Consider the following 27,570-nt stretch of genomic DNA (forward strand, 5'->3'; position numbering starts at 1 on the left):
CAGACTGAATTCTGAAGTTCAACATACGCTTAAATAAAGTGTGACCTTTTATTGAACGAAATGTAAAAACACGGAAGAGAAACATTGACTCAATGTGTCTATACTTCCTTTATTCAACACTCATGATATCATTGTTCATCTGATTATCTGCCTGCACAAAATACAAATCCATTAGTTGATCATGCCATCGAATTTTTACACCATTACACTAGAAATAAATTCCATAATTCTTTAGTACTATATAAGATAGAAACAAACATGTTTACTTGGATATGTTCCTTAAGTTTTCAATAGGAATAGAAACATCAAGTCATGAAGAGAACAAGGATTAAAATGTATTACCTGTGAAGTAGCATTTTTGAGCTTTGAACAAAAGGAGATCATTGATCATGATCCGGAGGGTAAATGGAAAGCTTCAATCCGGTACAACCAGGCAGCATTTTACGCTCCAAAATTTCCTTCGCAGAACGAGCTGCTGTTTTGGTAGTACAGTACAAATCCAATGTCTGGAAGCTTGGAACCTTAGCAAGTTCTAACGGGACTACATCAAGCTTACTGCGGTTTATTAAGATGAAGGCACTTGAGTCGTGGGAAATGAGCAGCAGAAGCACTCCAAAACATTAAATCTGTACTTTCAATGTGCAACACTATTAGAGAACGGAAACCTCCATCCTCTGACTTCCACAAGTCTCCTGTGAATGCATTGTCTTTCAACTTCAGGATCTCAAGACCTTCCAAGTTCCAACTGTCCCAAAGTAGACATATGCTTCCAATCAAGCATGATCTCCACTATTGTTAGCTTCTTAAGCTTGGATGGAAATTTGTAGCTTTGTGGAAGGCTCCTTATTTTTCCTTCAGAAGGTAGTTGAGGAAATACATCATTCCATAGCTTCATTTTCAAGGTAATCCAATTTTCCGAGACTATCAAACAAACTAGATCCAGTACCCTTGGTATCCAATAGTTGAGCTAATTTCCCCCGAATACCCAATTGCTTAGGTTTGGAGCTGCAGAAAAGACATCTTCTGTACAACTTTCAGGTGATATTGTAGAAAGTGTTTTGAAGTTCAAAGAATCTTCTTTACTTTTTCTTGATTTCAATGTTGTGGATGCGTTTGTTTTTAGATGCATCATTTGAATCAGCTTCCATACATCTGCTTTGATTTCAAGGTGCGTGATGGTGTCTCAACTGCAAGAGTTGGTATGTTCCAAAGGCTGGAAAGGGCTGGAGGAAGTATTTTGAAGTTGCAGGAGAGAGCAAGATACCTCAAATGTACAAGTTGAGTTAGGCCAATAGGAAAATAAGTGAAATGGATGGGTCTACCATCTAACACCCTGAGCAATTTAAATGCCTCAGGGATGGAAGATTTTTGCTCATTTTGCAAGGTTATTTCTTCATGGCCAAAACACAAAAAAGACCGAACACGTGGACTATTTGGTTTTAGTTCGAAATTCTGGAATTTCGACGAAAAAAACTTTCTTGTGCAGCTCGTCTCTTGCAAAACAAGTGTAGCATGTCATGAATGTGCATGTTTTAAATTTGCCATCTGACCTCCTTTGCCCAACCAAGACTAAATTCCTGCTGATTAAATCCTCCAAGTGCTCTTCAGCAATATCCTCCAAACTCATGTTCATTCCTTCACTTTGCTATACGAATCCTTCAGTGATCCAAAGGCGAAGAAGTTTCCACATCGGAGTTTGGAAGTCTTCAGGAAATATCCCAAAGTAGAGAAAATATTTTTTTAAGTGATACGGTAAAGATCAAAACTCATTTCTATAAAATGGTCTATCTTTTTCTCCGCATCCATGCTAATAAATGCCTCCACACTTTCTGCAACTTTTTTCCACGAATCACTTACCTTTTCCTAGTAGAATTCCTCCAATCACCTCTATGCAGTGGCGGAGCCAACATCCAACGAGGTGGCATAGCCTCCCATGCTGGCTCCGCCGAAATTTACAGGCTGGATTTTGATAGAGGCTTTTTTGCAATCGCCCGTTGTTGCAAAATATGGGAAGCTTGAAGCAATGGAGGAAGGTGAGTATTGGACGTGGGCCAATTTTTTGGGGGGTAATTATAAAATTACCCTTAAAACTGACGGCATTTAGAAAAATCATGTCAAAAGTTTTTTTGAAGTGAAATATACGGCCATTTTTGTCCACGAATGTCCACTTTTATTTTTCTTTACCAATAGCTCTTGTTACTCCACACTCCATTTTGCCACTACGACATGCAACCTTCTTTCCTATTAGCCACAAACTCATCTCCATACTTCTCCCTTGTTATTATTATATTTTATATTAGTCAAATTAACAATAATCTAATATAGACGAATTGATGAACTAAAAATAAAATAAAATTTCAATAATTAATTTAAATTAAAACAATTAAAATTTAGAAATCATATAAAATTTTCTGAAACAAAATAGCAACCACCATTGTATTTTAATTTTTTGTTATACATTTTAGAACGATCATTAAAGGAGAGTAGTGTCATTTGTAGTTGCTCAATACCGATAATTGTCCTCAAATAATTGATGTATCCTTATAATTAAAATGTGACACAAACTAAAAAAAGGTGCCATAAAATTAACAAAGTGATAGAAAATCAAAAGAAGTGATAGAAATTTAAAAAGTGAAAAACACTCAAAAAGTAACAGAAATTCTTAAATAAAAGTTATAGAAACTCGAAAAAAGTGATAGAAATTAAAAAGCGACATACATTCAAAAAGTTATACAAATTCAAAAAAGTGATACATTCGAAAAAGTGACGAAAATTCAAAGCAAGTGACATTGACATACACTGAAAAAGTGACGAAAAATCAAAGAAAGTAACACAAAATTTAAAAGAGAGAGAGAGAGAGAAGAGTGCCAAAAATAAATAAATAAATAAAAAGAGTGAAAACATTCCAAAAATGACAAAAAAATAAAGAAAGTGACATACTCTAAAAACAAGTGAGACAATTTCAAAAAAAGTAACAAAATAAAAAAAAATAAGTAGCAAACATTCAAAAAGTGACAGCCACTCGAAAAAGGGACAAAATAAAAAAAATAAAAAAAAATGACAGAATTTTTATTTTAAAAAAAATGAAAGATACATAATGTCACCTTTTAGAGTTATGTGTGACATACAATGTCGTTTATATTTAAAGTGATATTTGTCACTAAAAAAATGACTAAAACTTCGAGAAAGTGACATTAATTAAAAAAAGGGGGGGGGGGACAAAAATTGAAAAAGTGAATATTAATTAAAACATTGGAATCAAATCAGTTCAATGAAGTGACAAAAAAAGGTGACATAACCATCGTCTTTTCTAACATGTCAACATTGTTTGAGGAAATAGTGGCCAACAGCCGGTTGACCCGACCATTTTTCCAAAGAGGCCTTTGAAAGTTAAAAAAAAAAAAAAAAGCAAAATTATTTAAAACCTTGACAACCAAAAAAAAATCAAAAGAAACCTAATTTTACCCTTGCCTTTCGAAAAAGAAGCAGAAGCCAGTCAAGGAGAGTGGAAAATTACTATAGCACCGTCAATCCAGTCACCGACAAAAAAGAAAAAACAGGAGACCCAGTTGATCATTTCTCTCAGAAGAAGGTAAGATTTTTATACCAAAAAAACCATGTTTTTATTTTTATTTTTGGAAAAAAACATGATTTTATATATATGTGTTAAGAAATCATTGTGTAAATGTGGAATTTGGATAAGAATATTGTATGGGTAGGGAAAAATAGAGTGGAGATCGTCAGAAATGGAGTTTTTCGGTGATCTCCACGACCAAAAACGATAGGGGCTGGCTAGGCGCGCCCAAAAGGCCCAGTTGACTGGGCCGTCTAGGCACCCCAATTGACTGGGCCACCTAGGCACAGTAACACCCAGGTGGCTCAGTTGACCCAGTTGACTGGGCCGCCCGTTATTTTGGGCCGTGGGCCTAAATATATATTTTTTAAATTTTTGCAATTATTGAAGTTAATTAAATAATTATTAATTGCTTATATTGTGTTCTTTAATATGTAATTATTTATTTGAATTGCTTAATTTGAATGTATATTATATATTTTAAAATTATTTATTGGAAATGTCAGATATAAATATTTTATTATTTATCGAAATATTTATTAGTTGCTAATTTAGATTAATTAATTATTTTATATTAAGTAATAGTAAAATAATTAAAAGAAATAATATATCATTAAATAAGTAATATATATATAAAGAATTTAAATAAATATTTAAACATTTGTAAAATAATAAAAATAAGCAATTAAATTTGAAAATTAAAATAGCAAAAAAATTAATTTTTTGCAAAGCAATTAAAATAAATTTGTAAATATGAAATAAGCATTATGCGTAAAGAATTAAAATAAGTATTTAAATATTCATTAAAAATAAAAAACTAAATTAAGTGTTAGGAAAATAATTAAAATAAGCAATTAAAATATCAAAATAAGTGTTAGTAAAATTATTAAAAGAAATAATTAAATATTAAATAAGATATATATATATATATATATAAAATTTAAATACATATTTAAACATTTGTAAAACAATAAAAATACGCAATTAAATTTGAAAATTAAAATATCAATCAAATTAATTTTTTACTAAGCAATTAAAATAAATTTGTAAATATGAAATAAGCATTATGCATAAATAATTAAAATGAGTATTTAAACATTCATTAAAAATGAAAAAGTAAATTAAGTGTTAGAAAAATAATTAAAATAAGTAATCAAAATATCAAAATAAGTGTTAGTAAAATAATGAAAAAGAAATAATTAAATATTAAATAAGATATATATAAAGAAAGGAGGAGGTCAATCAAAAAAAGAAATGTTAATTAATCAAAGGTCCAACTGATCACCACGTCTGTATTGTAAATATGCAGTTACGAATAATCCAGCCAAAGTAATAGGTGAAATCGAATACATGAATGAAAGAAGCAATGTTTTACAAAATACTTCTTTTTTTCTCCGAAGAATTATTACATTTCGCAATTTATTCAACAATTGGATCATTGGAGTTATCGGGTTATTAGTCTAGGATTTATCTTTTTAACCATAGGGATACTTTCTGGAGCCTTGATATTGAAGAAATGATTTTAATTTATACAAGTTAATAACTTGGGTTTGTGATAATTTGTAAAATACATATGCCTGTGATAAGTACGATAAGTCATAAAAAATATGTCAATTTGTCTTACTATTACTAATATTATAAAGTGACTTTTTTATAGTCGAAATAAGAAAATCTTATGGATCATTGTACATTTCAATTTGAATTAGGGATTCCGTGTACAACTATAAGTGGTCCTTAACTACATATCTGGGCACTATCTCGGAGAGAGGCTCGGTGAAATAGACATGTTTGTGAAGATGCGGACTACCTGCACCTGGACAGAAAGACCTTATGAAGCTTCACTGTTCCCTGGGATTGGGTTTGGGCCTTTCCTGCGCAGCTTAGGTGGAAGGCGAAGAAAGCCTCCTTTTTATATATATATATAATTTAAATACATATTTAAACATCTGTAAAACAATACAAATACGCAATTAAATTTGAAAATTAAAATATCCATCAAATTAATTTTTTGCAAAGCAATTAAAATAAATTTGTAAATATAAAATAAGCATTATGCGTAAAGAATTAAAATAAGTATTTAAACATTCATTAAAAATAAAAAAAGTAAATTAAATATTAGAAAAATAATTAAAATATTAAAATAAACGATCAAAATAAGTGTTATTAAAATAATTAAAATAATTAATTACATGTTAAATAAGTAATATACATAAATTTAAAAAAATATATAAACATTTGTAAAAATAATAAAAATAAACAATTAAATTAGGAAATGAAAATGTCAATCAAATTAATTTTTTACGAAGCAATTAAAATAAATTTGCAAATATGAAATAGGCAATACGCGAAAAGAATTAAAATAAGTGTTTAAACATTAATTAAAAATAAAAAAGTAAATTAAGTGTTAGAAAAATAATTAAAATAAGCAATTAAAATATTAAAAGAAATGATCAAATTAGCAAATTAAGTATATGGAAAATAGTGATTTATGTTCATTTTCTTTATTCTATTATCGGTTGGTTATTGCATATAGTAGCAGTGTTAGTATATTTTGTAATATTTTTGTTTATCAATTACCTATGAACAAAATTTTTTGTTTATCGAACACCATTTGCACAGGGTTCTAATATTTGAAATTTTGCAGGATGGAATATCATCTGGACGACGCTGTCAGACAGATCCTTGGTAAAGTTACGTCGAATTGCAATTTTACCAGCTTCGCTTTGGTATTAAATTTGCTGGATGACGATTACATGGACATATTACGTCGATCATGCTTATGGCCATTGTATTCGTTGCGTGATGTATAGTGGTCTAGGCAGTTACTCGATGCGCTGCTATGTCGGTTGCTGAAATCAGTTGACAGAGACGCACTCCATTTTGATCCTAGGGGCAAGGTAGCCACATTCTCCATCTTTGAGTTTGCCCTCATCACTGGACTGCGATGTACGGACGAAGCAGAGGCGAGGGCTTGTGTTCCGAGGAACAGGAGGCTGTTGAATGAATATTTTCATGGACAGATGACAGTTACTCTAGCACAGTTGGGAGATGCATTAAGGAGATGTGATCAGATGTGTGATAGGCTGAAATTGGGCTTGGTGCTTATCATCGAGAGTGTACTCCGGTGTCATTACAAGAAGACATCGATTGACATTTTCCATTTGGAGGTTATTGATGATATTGATGCTTTCAACAACTACCCATGGGGTCGGAAATGTTTTCTTGATACATTACAAGTGTTTAGCAGGGGGTTTTCGATACCAAAGGAGGATAAGCCCGAGCACAAGTACGATGCATATGGACTACTGTTGGCGCTGCAGGTATATGTTTAAGTTCATGAATTACCTACACTTTTTTTATTGAATTCTATACATAATAATTGTAATTGCTTCAAATATGGGTGTACAAGACTGTCCCCATCTTGACCAGCCAATATGCCGTCGGAGAGACACGCTGTTCTCGGATGCATCACTGGCGAGCACAAGACAAGCTGCTTGCCAGACAGTTATCGGCTCTCCTCGACAATCCTGAGGTACATATTATACAATTGCTATTTATGTTGTATGTCCTTTTACAATCTCAATACATAATCATTAACTATGACATGTCAAAATGACAGCTTGAAGTTCTCACTGAATTGGCACCGTCGATCGAGGAGGAGAGTCAATTTTATATTCGTTAATTGCCTCTTCGGACTGCGCATGGCAATCAGATGCCTGAGTCCAGGATGGATCGAGATAGGGTATGTTACTGTGCAGGATTTGTTGAATATCGCTTTGATCTTGTAATTAAGTGCTTCACTTGTAATATTTATTTTTTCAGGAGGATCGTTCAGTACTACCTCCGTCGAGGATGTCACCTCCGCTGAGAAGATCACGTCCCGCTACGCCAGAGGTTCAGATGCCTGAGTCCAGCATTGATTGAGATAGAGTATGTTACTTAAAAATAATTCTTCGATTGTCGTTTTAATTTATTTGTTAGGTTATTCATCTGTAATAGTTATTTTTTCAGGAGGGCCGTCCAGTATCACCTCCTGCACCTAGTCCCCGTGCTTCGACAATTGATTTGTTCGAACTCCTGATGGAGATGAGAGGAGACATGGCAGAGTTACGGGATAATGTTGTGACACTACGAGTTGAGTTCGGGGACATGGCACAGTTACGATATGATGTCGCGATGTTACGAGACGGGTTAGGAAACCTTCATGCTGAGGTTGCAGCGATACGGGGTGACACAGCAGGCCTGCATGGGACGAGCAATTATCCAGATGGAGGAGCTAGCGGAGGGACAAGTCACTATCGAGATGGAGGGGGTGACGGAGGGACTGGTGGCTATCGGGACGGAGGGACTGGCGGCTATCGGGACGGAAGGGGTGACGGAGGGGTCGGTGGTTATCCGGGGGGAGGGGGTCAGATGGGGTATGTTGACTCATCGTGGCCATAAGTTGCTTCATTTGATTCATTTTTAAATGACATGATGGGGATGGAAGAGCGAGAGAGGATACCTGTGGTGGAGGGGGTGTCCGTGCAGGAGATACTTGAGGACGTGGAGGGGGTACCCGAGGAAGAGAGGGTACCGGAGGTGGAGGTGGTACCCGAGATGACATCACCCCAGACAAAGGGGATACCCGAGGACGTGGGGGTACCCGTGCAGGGGATACTTGAGGATGTTGAGGGGGTACCGGAGGTGGAGGTGGTACCCATGCAGGGGATACCTAGGGATGTCGAGGGGGCACCGGAGGAGGAGAGGGTACCGGAGGTGGAGGTGGTACTCGAGAATACGCCAGACTCGCCGGACGTGGTCTTTGTGTTGGAGGAGGTGGTCCCGATAGTAGGCGAGGGGTCATCCCGATGGTTGGGAAGATGGAGATTTCCGAAACGCATGAGGAGAGGACGATGGCTGTTGACGTGCTGGAGCGAGTGGTCGACAAGAGGCCGAGGGTGCCATTATAGTACGTCGTTTCTCCCTTTATAGCGGAGGCGAAAAGGAGAAGGTTCGTCGACGGGACGCATCCAAATTTATTCAGAGAGGTGGACCACGCCAAGTGGAAAGCCTTTGAGACGGAGTGGAGAGCACTGAAGCCTGCGTAAGTTTTGTATTTTATAGAATTAGTATAGGACGCAGACGCTGACACATGTATACTTCTTGTAATTAAAAATTCTGTTCTTATTTTTTCAGGGTCAGCCGTACGATTGCTGAGAAGACGATCTCAAATGCTTACAAGTGGCTCCACGACATCACCCCTTCGGGGGCTTGGCTCACCAACGATGTAAGCGAAATGAAAATATTGTTATTTTTTATGTATGTTCAAAATCAAATTTTGAATGAAATTCATAGATAAACTCCTTTCTTTATTGGTGTTTCTTGATGTAGTACATCGACTTGGCCATGGATTTGCTATGAGATCGAGTTGAAAGACATCCAAAATCGTTCAACATTCCTGGTAGACTCATATTGAACACCGAGATTATCCGTGCCGTTGACATTGAGTACCAGTCGTTCCAAGCTATGGGTAACGAGTACACGGTGTCGGAATATATGATGGAATGGGTCGTAGGGATGTGGCCGAGTGTCGGAGGAAAGCCATGAGAGGATTGTACGCATATGTACATGCCAGTATGTGTGAATCATCACTACATTGCAGTGGAAATTGTATTCGCCGACTCCACGATGTATGTGTACGACCCTGATCATTCATACCTGACACAAGGTCAACTCGAGCAAAATCTGGAGTCGGTATCTATGATCGTTCTCATGATGGCTAGACGAGCGAACATCACTGTACATGACAGATTGGCCACCGTGCGGAACACGACGACAGCGAGGCAGCAAATATCGTAAGTGTTTGTAATTTTATTTTTGTCATTTACATCTTAGGTTCTAACTAATTTTCGATGTGCTAGTACAACATTGTTTAATTGTAGGGGTGATTGCGGCATGTTCGTCATCAAGTACATAGAATTTTTGAGTATGACACATAAGGTTGATGCAATCAACCAGCTATGGATACAAAATTGGAGAAATAAATTAGCATGTGATTTATTTGAATTTAATGAGAATTCGTAAATAATTATACATATTTTTACATTTATTTAAACATTGTACAGTTCATTCATTCATTTGTAATTACGAAAGAATTATAAAATGTTAATTATTTATGTAATATTTAAATATTGATTTTACAATTTATATGTTTATTTATAATATTTGTGTGTATTGTAGATAACGTAGTGTCTAGAAAAAATTTCGATTTCAAATACTTAACATAAATAATATGCATAAATAATGTGTGTAACAAATGAAAGTAACGAATGAAATGTTTAAAAAAAAACTAAATCTAATAATTCACATAAATAATATGCATAAATAATTAACATTAATATTATAAATAATTACATTGCCAATAGTTATTAAAATTATACATCCGTTACATTGTCATGTAGAGGAATCTGGCTTGTACAATATCTTCTAGTATGCCCTGTTGCACCGCACCTACCGCACTTACGAGGCTGGGGAAACTCTCGGTAGATGGTATTCTAAACGTACGTGTACGTCCAGGAGTACGTGGTCCAACTGCTGGTGGCAACAAGTTATTCAATGGGAGAATGTGGTCGAGAACTTCCCACTCGACTTCGTTTGATACATGAAATATTGTTTCTGCATAAGCTGCTCTCCAATAATCAGTCATGTAATACACACTACATAAGGTGTGTGGTGGTAATCCTCTATGTATAGCCATTGCCACTGCATGTGTACACGGAAAACTCTCCAATTGAAACCGTCCATACTTGCACGTGTTATCATTTAAGTCCACAATGTATTTGAAATTATGTGCACATCTCACGAAGAAGCGAAACTGATCCAGTGGTTCTAGATATACCTTTCTCGTCACATCTAGAGTCTTGAAGAGCTTATCTTCTTGAGCCGAGGTTAGTACACTTGCACAATTCTGTGATTCCTTACGTCGATCATGAAATCACTGTTGTAGCTTATCACGAATGTTCTCAATCATTACGAGAATTGGTAATTCTCGATCTTTCTTGAATAAAGCGTTAAACGACTCTGCATTATTCGACGTCATCATGTTGTATCGACGTCCTGGAAAATGTGATCGTGCCCAATGTTCAATCCCCATCTCTGTTAGATACTCCCATGCAGCATGCGATTTACTGTCTATTTCGACCATGAACTTATCACAAACTCTTCAAAACTGTAAGCCTCTGCAGCTCTCCTAAATAACGCAACGATGCCCTTGCCTCGATACCTGGTCTTCAGGTTTCCCTGTATATGGTACATACAATAACCATGATGTGCCTCGGGGAAGGCTTAAGAGATATCATTGACTGCCTTTGATCGGTTAAGAATGCAAGATTTTCAACATCCCCAATTACTTTCCTCAATTTCGTGAAAAACCAACTCATCGCTACATCATTTTCTTCGTTGACTATGCCGAACGCAAAAGGGTAAATTTGGATATTCGCATCTTGGCATGTTGCAATAATCAACTTGCCCCCGTATCTCGTCTTAAGGGTTGTACCATTGACTAAGATTAGGGGTCGCATTGCATTTCGAAATCCTCGAACACATTGTCCAAGGGTCATAAAGAAATATTTGAAGCGATTATCGTCATCCTTCTCAATAAAAAATGCCGACCCAGTATTAATTCTTCCCATGTTATAGCAATACCTAGCCAATGTAAATAAAAATAATCATAATTTAGATAATCTATTAAATAATAAATGAACATAAAAATAAACAATTCAATTAAATAGTTAATTACATATAAATAAACAATTGAAATAAAATAATTAAAATTTAAAATAACAAAGAAATAAACACTTAAATAATGAAATACCTGGCTAATTTAGCATAACTATCCTCGGTCGAACCCATCAAATCCTCCAATGCACATTCTTCAGCCTTCCAAGCCTTCTGATAGCTCATGACCACCCCATACTCTCGTCGAATGTCATTAATGATATCTGAAGGTCTATAGATTGTTCGTGGATCCTAAAATTTGTGCATTATTTCTCGACCAATGAACCATGATCGGGCCTGCCTATGATCATTTCGACGAATATCCACTTCGCAAGTATGTTCCCATGCATACTTACGAACTACAAAGAGCTCATTCGTATCCATTTTAGTCGCTCGCAAACGCCAATGGCAACTGTCGTCAACGCAGATAATTGTGTACATCGACTTGTTTGATTTCTTCACTTTAAACTCGAAGTTATGTTTTAAAGCAATCCGGTGCACAGCTTCTTGCAATTCTTTCTTTGATTCGAATAGTTGCTCGACATATACATCTTCATCATCGGGAACTACACGCGAACAATTAGAGGACCGTGTACTCGGTCCGGTCTGTGAGCTCCCACCCGACTCATGTCTCATACGGGATAAAGCAATTAAATCCTCGTTTGTAAATGCGTTTTCATTCTCGTTGTTGTCAACTATCGATGGAATTCTGTGCGTAACAGTGTGATCATGGTGAGTAGCAGTGGTCTCGGGAATAACCACATCATCTTCACGAACAATCTGAATTGTATCCTAAACATCATTTACATTACGATTCTCTTCATTTGAAACTTCTTGTTCACCCTCGTGAACATTCTTCCCCAACAAAGTTACGCAAATAGGAGTCGATTTTCGGCTTTGGTTCATTTAATTAGATGTTTCATTTCCACTTTAGAAGTAACTTTCATAGGTGGAATTGGAATGGTTGAATGCTTATGAAACAAAAATCCCAATTCCATATCGTACTGAGAAAGATCGACGTTAAGCATGTTTTGTATATCATGGTACATTTCTACAAACGATGTACTCCTTGTTATAAAAATTATTTTAACCCTATCTCCTTCATTCGTCCATTTTCATTCCCACTAAGCTTTTTCATTCATTTGAAATTCACCGAAATAACAAATTGGGACACATATTGATGCCATATCTGTCACGAATTAAAAATAATGAATTAATATATAATTTTTTAAATTGTTCATTTCGTATTTAGTTTAATTTTATACTTTAAATAATTCATTGATTATTTTAATTGTTTCAAAAATATTTATTTCAATTAGTATTAAATATTTATTAATATTTATTTCAATAAACATATACTAATGAACAAATAAATTATTAAATCTGAAAGGGGAAAAATAAAAATAGCCGGCCCAGATTTTCGGGCCAACTGTTTAATCTTGGAATTTACGCTCGAATTTTTAATTTTTTCCCCTTTTCAACGAAATAATGTTTAAATATTTATTTTACAGATACCTATAAATTTTTCTTGTAAAATATATACATACAGAGATGAATTTTTTTTTTTTGATTTTGCTATAAAAAAATTATACATCTGTGTTTAAATACTATAAAATTCATCTGCCTTTGTCAAAAAAAAATTTAAAGATTCAAACAGTAAATTTAAGTAAAACAAAATTAAAAATACGTATTTACACTTACCAATTTTCAGTGCCGACTGTGAGCATTGTTTCTTTGTTGAACCTTTGATAATATTGGGAGATTTCAATATTCTAGCAGATGGAAGAAAAAATTTCTTTTTTACTGTATTGGAGAAACTGATAAGTAAAATTGATTTTGAGATTTACGTATGGAAGTGACTGAATTTATTTAAACTTTTAAAGGTATTATTGTCTTTCAAAGAATTGATATATTTTTGTAATTGCAAAACATAAATAAGGGCACAATTGTCTTTTTATTGACAAGATGTCAATGTAGTGAATACAAAAAAAAAGTGGTCAAACTGCAAAATTGATTGTTTGACTAAGCCAATTTAAAAAGTACCCTATACTTTATCCTAGTTAATCTAAAACAATGCCAACAAACTAATATTTAATAAAAAATAAAGGCAATCATAAACAATTAAACTATTATATGCCTTTTGCACTCCACTTATTAAATCCTCCGCAAACACATACAAAAAGTGCGCAAACTACTTACATATCCATCTATGATTTTCCATTTTTGGGTTTTCTACCCACCCCTATTTCATATTCACTATCTAATCCCATAAAATGAACGGATAAGATTTTTCCCTATTTTTAGTCATTACATAAATTCTTAAAGAAAATTTTCATTGTCATTCAATGCGTTTGAGTTTCCATCAATGTTTGTAAACCAACCTGGATAAACTTTTCCTATAATTATTACAATGAAGATTAAAAGTTTACATTGTTCATCGCTCCCTAACAATTTCTTGGAAATGTTGTTTCTTTTACATCATCTTCATCAACATTGTAAATGGTGTCGCTGTGAGGTTTGGCGATGGAAATTGGAGGTCGGATGTTGGATAGGGGCGAGGCGAAGAATGCGGAGTCACCCACAGGGAAGAAGCTCAAGACGGAGAAGTTTTCAATTTCTTGGTGGGAGTTCGCGATAGTGTTATGTGTTCTCTGTATTTCTCCTGGTATTTTCTCCAATCTGATGTTTTCTTCAATTTGCTCGTGGAGGGTGATTTACAGAACTATTGATCAGTTTGGTGGCTTTGGAACTTGTTACGTATTAATTACGGTTATGGCGGGTTTTAATGTATTTTAGTATATTAATCTAATTTTTTGTTTTTCTAGAGTATTGAGCCTAATTTCCTCATTTTTTTAAAAAAATGTGGGCCTTTTGTTTTGGGTTTTTTGGGTTGGAATTGGGCCCATTAATTATACATAGGCTGCTTTGTATTGTGATTAGCCAGAGGCCCGTAGCCCATATGCTTCCTAAACTGATTAAGCATACATTGATGCTTGCAAGGTGTTTGACAAAAAGATAATGTGAAAAAGTGGCATTCTATCACTTTTTTCAAAAAAAAGTCACAGCATTTCTTTTAAGCAATTAGCTAGGTATGCACGTGTGAGTTTTTGGAAATTTGAACGTACATATTCAAGCCCTATTTTCTGGTAATTAACACATGAGAAAGAAAACTTTAAACCAATTGCATTGATGTTTGCAACGTGTTTGCTCAAAGAAGAAGGTGAGAAAGTGGCATTTTGTCACTTTTCTTAGAAAAAGTGATATTTTGTGACTTTTCTCCAAAACAGTCACCATTTATCATTAGACCAATTAATCGGATGCATACATTTGTTTTTTTGAAAGTTTGAATATTCCAATTCATACCTTGTTTTTTGATAATACATATGAAAAAGAAAACTTTGAATCGACTACATACATTTGCTTGGAAGATGTTTGATCATGAAGAGTGACATTCTGTCACCTTTCTAAAAAAAGTGACATTTGTTACATTTATACAAGAACAGTCACCCTTTATCATTCGAACAATTAACCGGATGCATACGTGTGCTTTTTTGAAAGTTTAAACATACCAATTCATGCCCTCTTATCTGAGAATACATATGAAAATGAAAATTTTGAATCAATTACATGGATGCACATGGAGAGGGTGACATTCTGTCACTTTTCTTAAAAAAAAAAAAAGTGACATTGTGTGACCTTTTTTCTCCAATTCAGTCACACTTTATCATTAGAGCAATTAACCGGATGTATACGTGTGCTTTTCTGAAAGTTTAAACATACCAATTCATACTCTATTTTCTGGTACTACATATGAAAAAAAAAACTTTGAATCCACTACATGGATGCATGTAATGTGTTTGCTCATGTAATCCACTATCACTTTTTTCCAAAAAAAAAGTGACATTGTGTCACTTTTCTCCGAAAAAGTGGCATTCTATCACTTTTCTCCGAAAAAAGTGGCATTCTGTCACTTTTTTCCAAAAATAGTCAAGCATTTTGGAATTATTAAGATACATATTCAAGCCCTGTTTTCTAGTAATAAACATGAAAAAGAAAACTTTGAATCAAGTACATTGATGCATGCATGGTGTTTGATGAATGAGAATGTGAAAAATTAACATGTTGTCACTTTTTTTAGAAAAAGTCACCGAATCACTTTTTGGCCAAATAACTAGATGCATATTACTTGGTCACTTAAAAAAAAAACAAAACTCACACAATCTCTTTGTAATATTTTTGTAGGTATGGATAAAATCAATGTCTTCATTTGTTATGGAGGCAAGTGGACATAAGCTAATGAGTACACAAGTGACAAAATGACTGGAATTGTTGTCCCGATGGATTGCACGTACAACCAACTTGAGTGCATGATATGTTCTGTGATGAAAGTAAGTGCATCAACTCAGAGAGTAAAAATACAATATAGAGTGAAGAAAAACCTGCCTTTAATGGAGATTTCAGATGATATTTCACTAACATTTTATTTGGAGTTGAAGAGAAAGGATAAAGATCTTGCAAGCTTTCCATTGTGCATAGATGTGACAACGGTATCAAAAAGTCACGAAACTGAATTTGTTAATAATATACGATGTTTGGAGGCTGTCAATTATGAAAAAAATGATATGCTATAATTGCAGTTTTGCGAAGCTGTAACTGATAATTCTGTGACATCAGCTCAAAAATTACCTAGTATGGAAGAAATTGCGATTGATGTATACAATAGTATGTCGGAAGTTGGAGAAACAACGAATGAAGGAGGAAGTGATATCATTTCAATGGTCACTATGGATGGAATTTCAAAAGATAAAGTGTTCAAGAACAAGACATTGGTTAAGAGAAGTATTTCGATATATGCGATACACAATAATTTTCAATTCAAGGTTAGTAAGTCGGACAAGAAAGAGTATGTGTTGAAATGTATTGATGATAAGTGTAAATGGACTTTTAGAGCTTCAAGACTTGGTGGAACCGATATGTTCAAGGTAAGGTATATAAAAAATGTCCATATATGCTCAAATAACATCATTTTGGGAGATCATTGTCAAGCAACCAGCTCAATAGTAGGAGAATTCATCATGTACAAGTATATCTCAACAAAAACAACATACACTCCTGCATACATTATAAGTGACATGATGAATACCTATGGAGTGTCAATGAGCTATGAGAAAGCTTGGAGATCTAAGGAGAAAGCATTGGAATTAGTGAGAGGAGATCCTACAGAGTCATATGAAAAGCTTCCAGAATACTTGTACATGATAGAACAAACAAATCCTGGATCATTTACAAAAATTGAGACATATCAGGACAACAAATTCAAGTACCTCTTCATGGCATTAGGAGCATCTATTCAAGAGTGGAAGTATTGTAGACCAGTTATAGTAATAGATGCTACATTCTTAAAAGGCAACTATGGCGGAACACTATTCACTACATGTACGCAAGATGCCAACAACAGTATCTTTATATTAACATTTGGAGTTGGTGATTTAGAAACCAATGATTCTTGGGAGTGGTTCTTAAGTATGTTAAAAGAAGCATATGGTGAGCGAGAAGGTTTGTGTATAAACGCAGATGGACATGCAAGCATAAAAAATACAATTCACAAAGTGTATGAGAATGCAATGCACGGATTATGTTCCTATTACTTACTAAAGAACTTGAAGTCTTCTTTTGGTGGGAAAAAAAGGGGAAAGAATATTGCAGAACATTTCAATAGGGCTGTAAGAGCATATTCTAAGACTGATTTTGAGTTCCATATGAAACAACTTGATGAAATCAATACAGGAATTCGATCACATTTGGTATATTCTCATTGTTAACTTCTATAATAATTGGTGTCACTTTTTGTTTAAAAAGTGACATTCTGTCACTTCTCGACCAAACGGTGACCGAACGTCACTTTTTTTGTTAATAGTGACATGATATGTCACATTTTGTTTGAAAAATTTATATGTGTTGATACTTTTTATTAAAAGTGATTTTAAATAAAAAGTGACATTCTGTGACTTTTCAACCAAAGAGTGACAGAATGCCACTTTTTTGTTAATAGTGACATGATGTCAATTTTTGTTTAAAAAGTTTGTATGTGTTGAAAGTGAGTCCAAAACATGATAGAAAGTCACTTTTTCTGTTAATATTTTGAATTTTCTTTGTGCAGAAAGATATTGGTTATGAGAAATGGTCGAGGGCTTACATGACAAACAACAGATTTTCTACAATGACTTCAAACATAGTTGAATCGGTAAATTCGGTAACAAAAGCAATGAAAGGTTGTCCAATAGAGCCTTTATTGGAATCGTTAAGATATTTGTTACAAGAATGGTTTGTGAAACATATAAATGATGTACGAGCAACCTTCACAATACTCGCCACCAAGCAAGAGAAAAAACTGGGAGAAAATTCTGTGGAGTCAAAGAAAATGAAGGTAAAAAGTTATAAACTTGCTGTTTTGTTATTGCACATCAAGATTTCTATTGTAACATGATTTGTATCCTCTATTCATATTGAATTTTCACTTTAAATCTTCCTTTCATATAAAATAGTGACAAATTTATTGATAGATTATTTTGTTATATTATGCACATAGGTATCAACTTCAAGTTCAATATTGTACCAAGTTAATAATAGTTGTGCCTCATATTTGGTGAACATGGAAGAAAGAACACGCACATGCAACTATTTTCAAGTGGACAAGATTCCATGTGCACATGCACTTGCGGTTATTGCAAAGATAAAGGAGGATTCATATTCATATTGTTCCGTATTTTATACAACAAATATGTATATTCAAACATATAGTGCATCAATTTTCCACTAGGAGATCATAATGAGTGGAATGTACCAGATGAGGTAAGAGCAAGAATAATCTTGGCTTCTAACCCAAAAAGAAAATCTGGACGACCTAAAGAAAAAAGAATACCATCAAAAGGAGAGAAAACTCAAAGCGCAAAATGTGGAAGATGTGGGAATTATGGTCACAATCGTAGATCATGTCAAAATCCGCCAAAGGTGAAAAAGAAACCACAAAAGAAAAGGAAGTTAGAAGATATATGAAACTAGATTATTTGATATTTTTTGTTTTGTTCGTTTTTCAATTCAAATATTCTAAGAATTGTAAAAATACTTTAAGCTAAATGTCGATTTTGAAATTTATTGTGTATGTGAATTTGTTAGAAAAAAGTGACAGTAGAAATTGATGGATTTTGTTAAAAAATTCTTTGTTGTAAGTATGTGCACGTGACAATGTATTCATACTCCATTGACATTGGATCCACATTTGGTTAATTGACAAGTGACATTATGTCACTTTTTGGACATACAAGAAACTATTGTCTTTAAAGCTATAGTCAGGCAACATATTGTTAAAAAGGTGACATTATTCCTTCCTCCATTAAAATTGTAAGTGTGTTCAAAATTCCACAAATAAAGCTGCTTTTGTTAAAAAAATAAGTGACATTGTTACAAAAAGTGACATTATGTCACTTTTCTGTCGAAAAAGTGACATTTGTGTTTAAGTTATTGTTAAAAAGGTGACATTATTTCTTGACATTGCAAGTGTGTTCAAAATTAGACAAATAATACTGCTTTTGTTAAAAAATAAGTGACATTATGTCACTTTGCTGTTGAAAAAAGTGACATTATGTCAGTTTTCTGTCTCCATTGACATTAAGTGTGTTCAAAATTCCACAAATAATGCTGCTTTTATTAAAACATAAGTGACACTGTTAAAAAAAGTGACGCAGTGTCACTTTTTTCCTGGTTACCAGCTCTGAGTGAGGCGCTCCTTCGCTCGTGCCCCCCACCCGGGAGTCACGAGCTTAATTGCTGGAGTCACAAGCTTAATTGCTTTTCTTTAGAGCTTAGTACAAGTTCTCTCAAAAATAAATCTAACACAAACTTAAGATCTAACAAATCTTCAAGCAAAAGCAAGAGATCCATAACGGTAAAAAAGTGACGCAGTGTCACTTTTCTGTTGAAAAAGTGACATTATGTCACTTTTTTGACATACAAGAACTATTGTGTTTAAAGAATAATAGAAGCTACATCACCAATCCCTGCTCCGTTGATGTTGTAAAAGAATTGGTCATTAACAATTGAAGTTGTCTACCACCATTAACATTGCGACTTTTCCCTAAATCAGTTACTATATACAAAGCATCAAAACTAAACTACCAGCCAAATCAAATCAGTCATTACAAATGAAGGCACGTCATTACCAAAACAAGACATGTTTCTTCACTTCCTCAAAATCACCTACTTCTCTATCACATCAGGATCACCTACTTCTCTATCACATCAGGATATAGCTACTCCATTTCCTTTGACACCCATTCATTGTCTGTATCATATTCCTCTTCTTGCTTCTTCTTTCCATAAGCATATAGTTGAGCTGCCAAATTTCTTCTAAGATGTGGAACATTAAAAGACTTTGGCATCTCATTTAGCATTCCATTAATGAAGTACTGGGCATACTTAATTACATAGATTCCACAATCTCCACTGCATGAAATAATGAAAAGTACTTTAGATAATTACATACTAGAATGTCAGATGAAAAAAAAAAAATCTTCAAAAATAAACTTACCCATTATTTTGTTGTGGAAGTTTTGGAACCATTTTTACAACTAATGGTTTCAAAGCTTCTTCTTCTGAAATGCCCTTTCCCTCAAAGAAGCCAATATGAAAGAGAAGATGAGGAAAAATATCAGAAAATGGTTTAATAGCCTCAAGTACTAATGCCTTTCTCACAACCTTGTTGTACGAATTATATACATTAAGACACATATGTTGAATGTCAAAATGACACAAAATCCAATGAGCTGAATTGGACATTCTAATTGGAATAAGCACATGGTCAACAAGGTTCCAATTTGTGTTGCACGGCATATACAACCCAATAACATATGATAGAAGAGAAGTCTGCTTTTTTAGAGCTGACTTATCTTGGCAAAAGTCGGCGTAAAGACCTCTCATTTGGCTATCAAACGGGAAATCTGTGGTTGTAGCCTTTATGTTTATCCCTTCTCCATATCTTAACAACTTTCTTAAATAATAGAAACACACATCAATATGCTACAAAAAAAGAGAAAAATGACAAAATCAACAATAGTAAGAAACAAAATAATCTTAAAAACACAAACATATAAAATAACTTACTGTATCTTCCAAACATTCGTTTGGAATAAACAACTCATACCACCATTGTTTTGTAGAGATTGCAATGTCACAAAAATAAAAGCATGGATTGATAACGGAATTTTCATCATTGAAATGTTTTTTCCTACATAACAAAATGGAAAAAGTCACATGAAAGTTACTGTACTGGAAAAAATTCACAAACAACATATATTAGTAACAACTTACTTATTTTTCTTTACCAATCCCTTGTTAAACCAAAGTTCAAAAGCATCAACATCATGTGCCATTGGAGGGCCAACACCAACCGGGAATGCAAAAGTACCTTTAACAACACGTTTCTTAGTCCCCGATGTAGAATCAAATTCATTGACCCAGGGAGACTGAAGAAGCACTCCGGGTTTCTTTTGTCTTTTCAGATGCATGTCTGGGGTCTCAGCTTCAATATCAATGATTCGAGCATTTCCCTCTTCAATTTCAGTTTCAGCTTCAATTGCAGCCATTACTTCCACAACTTTCTCCCAAACATCATCCTTCAGTTCAACCTCCTCCAAAAAATCAATTCTGCCTTCATTACATGGTGATACAACATCCTGGGACATGAACAATAACACATTCAAATTATATTAATGTAAAAATATGCACAAGTTATGACGAAAAAGTTGATAGAATAAAAACACAAGTACTTCTTGATTTTTTGCTAAACTACGAGCAACAATATCATCAACTTTTAACCAATCATCTTCATGAAATTCTATTTCTTCATTCAAATTCATCTCGACCGCCTTATCACTTTTTACCACTGCCCTGAGACTTTTTTCCACTGCTTTGTCACTTTTTTCAACTGACTTGTCACTTTTTCTGACAGGCACCTCTACATCTTTTTCCCCACAACTCAATTCAAACTCAATACCTAAAGAAAAACTAGGGAAGTCATTATACACCTGGTCTGTTTCATCAGGTAAACTCTCCACACCATCCTACAAAAAAAGTCACTTGCTGAAAAGAATGTAAAATAATAAGAACCTTTGAAAAAACTTCGAGCATGGTGAACAGAAAATAATAAAAAGAAAAAATACCCACAAACCTCAATAATCTTCCCTTTGTTTTTCTTTTCTGTAGACCTTCCAGTTCGGTCAACAGATTTTGTTTTTCCTTCATCTATGAACTTTTTCAGGCCAACAATAGGATGCTCAAAATTATCATCATCCTGGTCACCACCCAAACCTTCAACAAATAAACCAACCACATACTCTTCTCCCTTCTCAGCCTCCAGAGGCACAATTTGATTCACATCCAACTGAAAAATAAATAATCATATCAATAACAGCAAAAGATAAACTAAAGACATAATATAAACAATAAAAGGGTAAAAAACTTACTTTAATCAAATCAAAAATGGTCTTCCTTAACCCCACAGATGTCACATGTTGATTGCTACTCCAACTCAACATCCGAGGATGCTGAGATTCATGCTTCATGCAGTAATTTTTCCGAGCAATAGCAGGAATTGTTTCATAAATCCATACTTGAAACGAAACTAGGAAGCCATTCAATCTATACTCCAAAAACTTCTTTTCCATAAAAATATTCTTCATTTTCTGATTAAATGCACTCTTTAGGGATGATAAAGTCATACTAAAAATTTCTATACCCCATAGAAAAGAATTCAAATCTTCAGACTCCACAAGGCAAAAAAATGAGTCATCAACTCCATTATGATAGGATGTACCAAATAGAAAGGATGTAATCAAATAAACTATGCCTATATCCACAACATCTTTATCTACGGTGTCAGTAGGCAAATTTAAAAACACTTCTTGAACCTCTTTTGTTGTGACACTTTCGTGATCTTTAAAATATTGTTCTTTTAAACAACTCTTCATTCTATATCGAGTTAGATCACCATTTCCAGTACACTTAAGCCTTGATATCAAACAAAACTCTTTGATTGAAAATCTTACCAATTCATCAAAGATATTAAACCACATTTCATTTGAATTTGGCTGCTTAACTTGTCTGAGCAGCAACTGGTGTATCAACTGTGGTTGTAAAATTATTTCCTTCAAATCAATGAAGGCACCAAAGCATGTATTTTTGAATAAAGTCCTTTGATATGGACTAAGTTTTTCATTCAAGTCTGTTATCACCTCGTGTGGAGATAACAACGTCACTTTTCCTTTGAACCAACAGGATTGAGGGATTAATAAATCCCAATCCTACAAAAAGAAAAAAGAAATAGTTAAAATAAAATTCAAGAAGAAGTACGTGCATTATGAAAGTCCAAAAGTGACACAAACTGTAAAAAAGGTGACACAAAACCAAAAAAAGTGACAAAACCATCACAACGATGCTTCCTCATCAAAACACAACCAAAAAAAGTTGTAATTTATTTTATTTTGTAGTTGGTATTGCTTCATATGGATGTCAGTAAATGAGTACTCTAACTTGAGCTTTTGACAAGCTAATTCAACCTTTATGGAAAGTGGTCATTGTATCAATTTTATGACTATTATCATTATACTTAAAACAAAGTTTTGGAAATTAATAGGACAGCAGTAAGAAAATTTTGAAGTTTACATATGATAGATAACTCAAGTGCAATGGATGGGCAAATTTGTTCATTGGAAAATCATATAAACAAAGGCACAACCACCATGCATACAAACACATCCACATATTTTTTTTCGTGCATTCTGAAGCCACCATGTAAGACCAACTAGAAACTATGAAAACCAAAGTAGCATTATAGCAGCAAAAAAATGTAAATCAGTAAAATTTACTAAAATCATTGCTAAAGATACACAATCTTCATTCACTGCACAAAATGTACAAAAACCATTGAGAAACACACAAAATTCGTAATGAACAAGAGAATGTACGCAATATAAGTCAATAAAACATAAAAAAAAATGTTGCTACCTTCGGTTTATAAGAAGATGAGGAAATTTTGGTCCTCTTCTTTAAGGATGGTTCTTCGAGATTTCTTTGCCTCTTCGATCCACTTTTTTCAGCCATTGCAAAAATACGAGTTAATTGTTGGAATCGAAATTAGATTTTCGATCTAGGGTTTAGGCTATTTGGGATTTATGGTCAAAATGATAACGAGACAAGAAATAAAACGATTACGAAGGGAAAACGAAGAAGAAATTGAGGGAAAATGGGTCGAAAATGGAGATTTACAGTCGTATGTTGCTGGACGATTTCCACAATGATAACGAGACAAGGAACAAAACGATTACGAAGGGAAAATGAAGAAGAAATTGAGGGAAAATGGGTTGAGAATGGATATTTACAGTCGACGATTACGAAGGGAAAACGAAGAAGAAATTGATGGAAAATATTTTGATTAGGGCTTGCCGTAGAATTTCGTTTAGATTTCGTTTTGATTTTACCAATTTAGGACGTAAATAATACTTCTTTAGAATATTTTAATAATTTAAAAGGTATTAATCAAAACATTTTAAAAAAGGGAGTACAGGGCCTAATTTCCTCAACTGATTAAGCATACATAAAATACAAACCGAACCCTATCTCTAGTGCCTCCCGCTGCGCAGCCCGACGCCGAGTGAGTTGTGAGTGTTGTGACCTGTTGCCGGCTGCCATCGAGTCACCGATGTCGACCTCAGCCCTCCAACATTGCCCGAATTTTCTGTGTGAGCCCCTCTCTCTCTCTCTATCGTTCTTGTAGTTCATGATTACGATGGATATGTGAATAATTAAAATTTAAGAGGCTGGGATTATGGGGAGAAGCATAATTTGATTTAAGGTAATTTCTATGGGTTTATGTGTTTTCCTCAATTTGATTTCTTTACTCGGACTTCAGAAGTTTTAACGGAATGTGCATGATTTTTAGTGGTGCTTGAGTGTATGGGTTTTGAATCTTCTGCTGAAGTTAGAGCTGGAAGCTCTGATTTGTTTGCTTTTGTTCTATTTGTTGTTTAGAAATCTAAATGATTTTAAGGCTCGTTGAAGGGAAAAGCTTTTGATCGGTGATGTGTTTATGCATGCTTACTCTAATTTGTTATGTTCTAGTGGAGTTGAACCAAGAATAAATGATAGTATTCTGAAATGAAAATTATGGAAATGACTATAGCTGGGGTGATTTTAATATGCTCTTCAATATCTTATTTGCATATGAATGCAATTTTTTTTTTAGCTCACGGATCAAGGTTGTATCATGTATTTTTTTTTTTTTTTTATAATATCAGGTTGTATTGGATTATATTTTCATATATATATATATATATATATATATATATGTGTGATATATATGATTTTACGTTTTATTATATTTATATATTGATTGAAGAATTTTTAATATTGTTGAATTAAGTATTAATAAATGATGTCGCTATTGCTGTTGTTGACGGTAGACAGTCAGAGACTAAACTATCGCACTAGCTCACCTCAATTTCTGGATTTGCCATTGCCATTATTGCCGGTGGTAGTCTTTTACATTTCCGAACAATTTGTAGTTCATGGTCTCTCAACTTGTCAGGGCACTCCATTGATCCAAGTGCCTTCCTTTGGAGTAAAATTCTACTTTCTTCAGGAGTTAGAAATCGCAACTTATGGGGATCAGTGTTAGGGTTGGCATACTTAGCCACTTTCTCAATACGAGTAGTTAGTAAAATTCTACTCTTCTTTTCATTGTCGGGAAGGGCAATTTTTGAATTATCCCAAGTGTTATTAGACCACACGTCATGGATGACAATAAAATATTTTCCTTTCTCCAAAAAAGTTCGTCAGCTAATTTGATTTCATTCATGTTATATTTACTAGGCTTAGTGAATTGTTTTAGTCTCTTAGAATATCTTGAAGCACTTCATTTTTATTATAATATAATTTTGAGAAACGAAAACTCATACACGATTGTAGAATTCAAACTCAATAACAGGATCGATATATATCATTTTAGCTAGTGTTGTCTTACCAAGTTGTAGTTCCTTAGGTCCTTCAGTGAGAAGTTTTGTTACTTTTTCGGCCTCATCTTCAAAGCCCACCACGTTGTCTTCCACAATGGGAGCTTTTAATAAATTTAGCAATAATTAGTGTGGTGAAATTATATATGAGCAATAATCGTTATAATAGTACTGATATTAAATGGAGACGTAATGACATTCAAGATAGTAATAAACTTAATTTACATGTGCAGAGCTAGAAAGATTTGTTAGGGTGGGTTGAAGACAACTAAGTTTGTTACTATCTTGAATGTCATTTAGTCTCTATTTAATATCAGTATTATTATAACGATTATTGCTTATATATATTAAAGGCTCCAATTTCACCTCACTGATTATTGCTCACTATATTAAAGGTTCCCATTGTGAAAGACAATGTTATGGGCTTTGAAGATTAGGCCGAAAAAGCAATCAAACTTCTCACTAAAGGACCCAAGTAACTACAAGTTATATCAATCATAGGTATGGCAGGACTTGGTAAGACAATGCTGGCTAAAATGATATATACTGATGTTGAGTTTGAATTTTACAATTACCCATGGGTTTTTGTTTCTCAAAATTATATTGAAAAGGAAGTGTTTCAGGATATTCTAAGACAATTTAATAAACCTAGTAAATCTAACATGAATGAAGTTGAATTAGCCGATGAACTTTGTAAATTTTTGGAGAAAGGAAAATATTTAATCGTCATGAATGATGTATGGTCTAACAAGGCTTGGGATGATTTAAAAATTGCCTTTCCTGACAACGAGAAGAAAAGTAGAATTTTACTTACTATTCGTATTGAGAAAGTGGCTAAGTATGCCAACCCTAACATCGATCCCCATAAGTTGCGATTTCCCCAAGTGTACTAGATCTAGTTTGTTTGACAGTCTGGGAAAATTGGATTACCTTGAAAATTTGAAGCTATGGAATGATGTATTTCCTCAACTACCTTATGAAGGAAAAATACGGAGCCTTCCACAAAGCAACAAATTTCCATCCAAGCTTAAGAAGCTAACAATAGTAGAGACCATGCTTGATTGGAAGCATATGTCTACTTTGGGACTGTTGAAAGGCCTTGAGATCCTGAAGTTAAAAGACAATGCATTCACTGGAGACTTGTGGAAGTCCCAGGATGGAGGTTTCCGTTCTCTGGTAGTCTTGCATATTGGAAGGACAGATTTAGTTTTTGGGAAGGCTTCTGCTCTCCATTTCCCATCACGGAAGTGCCTTCATCTTAATCACTGCAGTAAGCTTAATGTAGTCCCATTCGAACCGGCTAATGTTCCAAGCTTCCAGATATTGGACTTGAACTGTACCACCAGAGCAGCAGCTAAGTCTGCAAAGAAAATTTCGGAGCATAAAAAGCAGCCTGGTGGTAGTGGATTTAAGCTTTCCATTTACCCTCCAGATCATGATCAACGATCTCCATTTTTTCAAAGCTCAAAAATGGTACTTCACTGGTTATACATTTTAATCTTTGTTCCCTTCACTTGATATTTCTTTTCCTGTTGAAAACTTAAGGAACGTATCCAAGTAAACATGTTTGCTTCTATCTTATATAATACTAAAGAATTATGAAAATTATTTCTAGTGTAATGGTGTAAAAATTCGATGATCTGATCAACTAATGGATTTGTATTTTGTGCAGGCATATAATCAGATGAACAATGATGTCATGAGTGTTGAATAAAGGAAGTTTAGATGCATGGAGCCAATGTTTCTCTTCCCTGTGTTTTTACATTTCGTTCAATAAAAGGTTGCACTTCATTTAAGCGTAGGTTGAACTTCAGAATTCAGTTTGTTGTACTGCTGTCTACATTTTACCTTGCTTCAGTTTTTGACTATGGAATTACTGCTGCTTTCATTTACCTACTTATAATCTTCTTATTGGTCAAGTTGTCAATTTTGAAGAGGTAAATAGAAACTGCATGGTCTTGCGCTCTTTAGCCGCTTACTTTATTGCACCTAATGTAATTTGCCTTAGGTTGATGAGCAAGTACATAAAAGTAAATTTAATTTACTTTTATGTAAGATTGTAATCTCCTACATATCTGGATATGCAACTTTTCCTCCTTATAAGAGACATATAAAACCCATGTTTGGTAATATTTATAAAATGTTTATAATCGGTAAATCACTTTTTATTCACAC

General features: G+C 34.1%; 2 protein-coding genes and 1 pseudogene across 2 annotated transcripts; 1 reads left to right on the forward strand and 2 right to left on the reverse strand.

Annotated features, from left to right (window-relative positions):
- Nucleotides 1-289: 289 nt before the first annotated feature.
- Nucleotides 290-25,521, reverse strand: LOC111365735 (annotated as a pseudogene).
- LOC111365470 (sentrin-specific protease 6-like) lies at nt 19,486-20,000 on the reverse strand. The gene is made up of 2 exons (XM_022986020.1): nt 19,920-20,000; nt 19,486-19,834 (listed from the first exon to the last, which is right to left on the reverse strand). The coding sequence occupies exons 1-2, from the start codon at nt 19,949-19,951 to the stop codon at nt 19,642-19,644; spliced, it is 225 nt and encodes a 74-aa protein (XP_022841788.1). The 5' UTR covers nt 19,952-20,000; the 3' UTR covers nt 19,486-19,641.
- LOC111365468 lies at nt 25,518-27,361 on the forward strand. Its single transcript, XM_022986018.1, has 2 exons — nt 25,518-26,868; nt 27,068-27,361. The coding sequence occupies exons 1-2, from the start codon at nt 26,236-26,238 to the stop codon at nt 27,107-27,109; spliced, it is 675 nt and encodes a 224-aa protein (XP_022841786.1). The 5' UTR covers nt 25,518-26,235; the 3' UTR covers nt 27,110-27,361.
- Nucleotides 27,362-27,570: the final 209 nt, after the last annotated feature.

The sequence above is a fragment of the Olea europaea genome, chromosome 17 (assembly GCF_002742605.1).
Source record: "Olea europaea var. sylvestris chromosome 17, O_europaea_v1, whole genome shotgun sequence".
Classification (NCBI taxonomy): Eukaryota; Viridiplantae; Streptophyta; class Magnoliopsida; order Lamiales; family Oleaceae; genus Olea; species Olea europaea.

Excerpts from the sequence above, each read along its gene's own strand:
- LOC111365470 (XM_022986020.1), bottom strand. The coding sequence starts at position 19,951 with ATGGTTCCAAAACTTCCACAACAAAATAATGG. Across the intron at positions 19,835-19,919 it reads CTTCCACAACAAAATAATGG|TGGAGATTGTGGAATCTATG; the intron begins GTAAGTTTATTT and ends TATTTCATGCAG.
- LOC111365468 (XM_022986018.1), top strand. The coding sequence starts at position 26,236 with ATGCCAACCCTAACATCGATCCCCATAAGTTGCGATTTCCCCAAGTGT. Across the intron at positions 26,869-27,067 it reads TTTTTCAAAGCTCAAAAATG|GCATATAATCAGATGAACAA; the intron begins GTACTTCACTGG and ends TATTTTGTGCAG.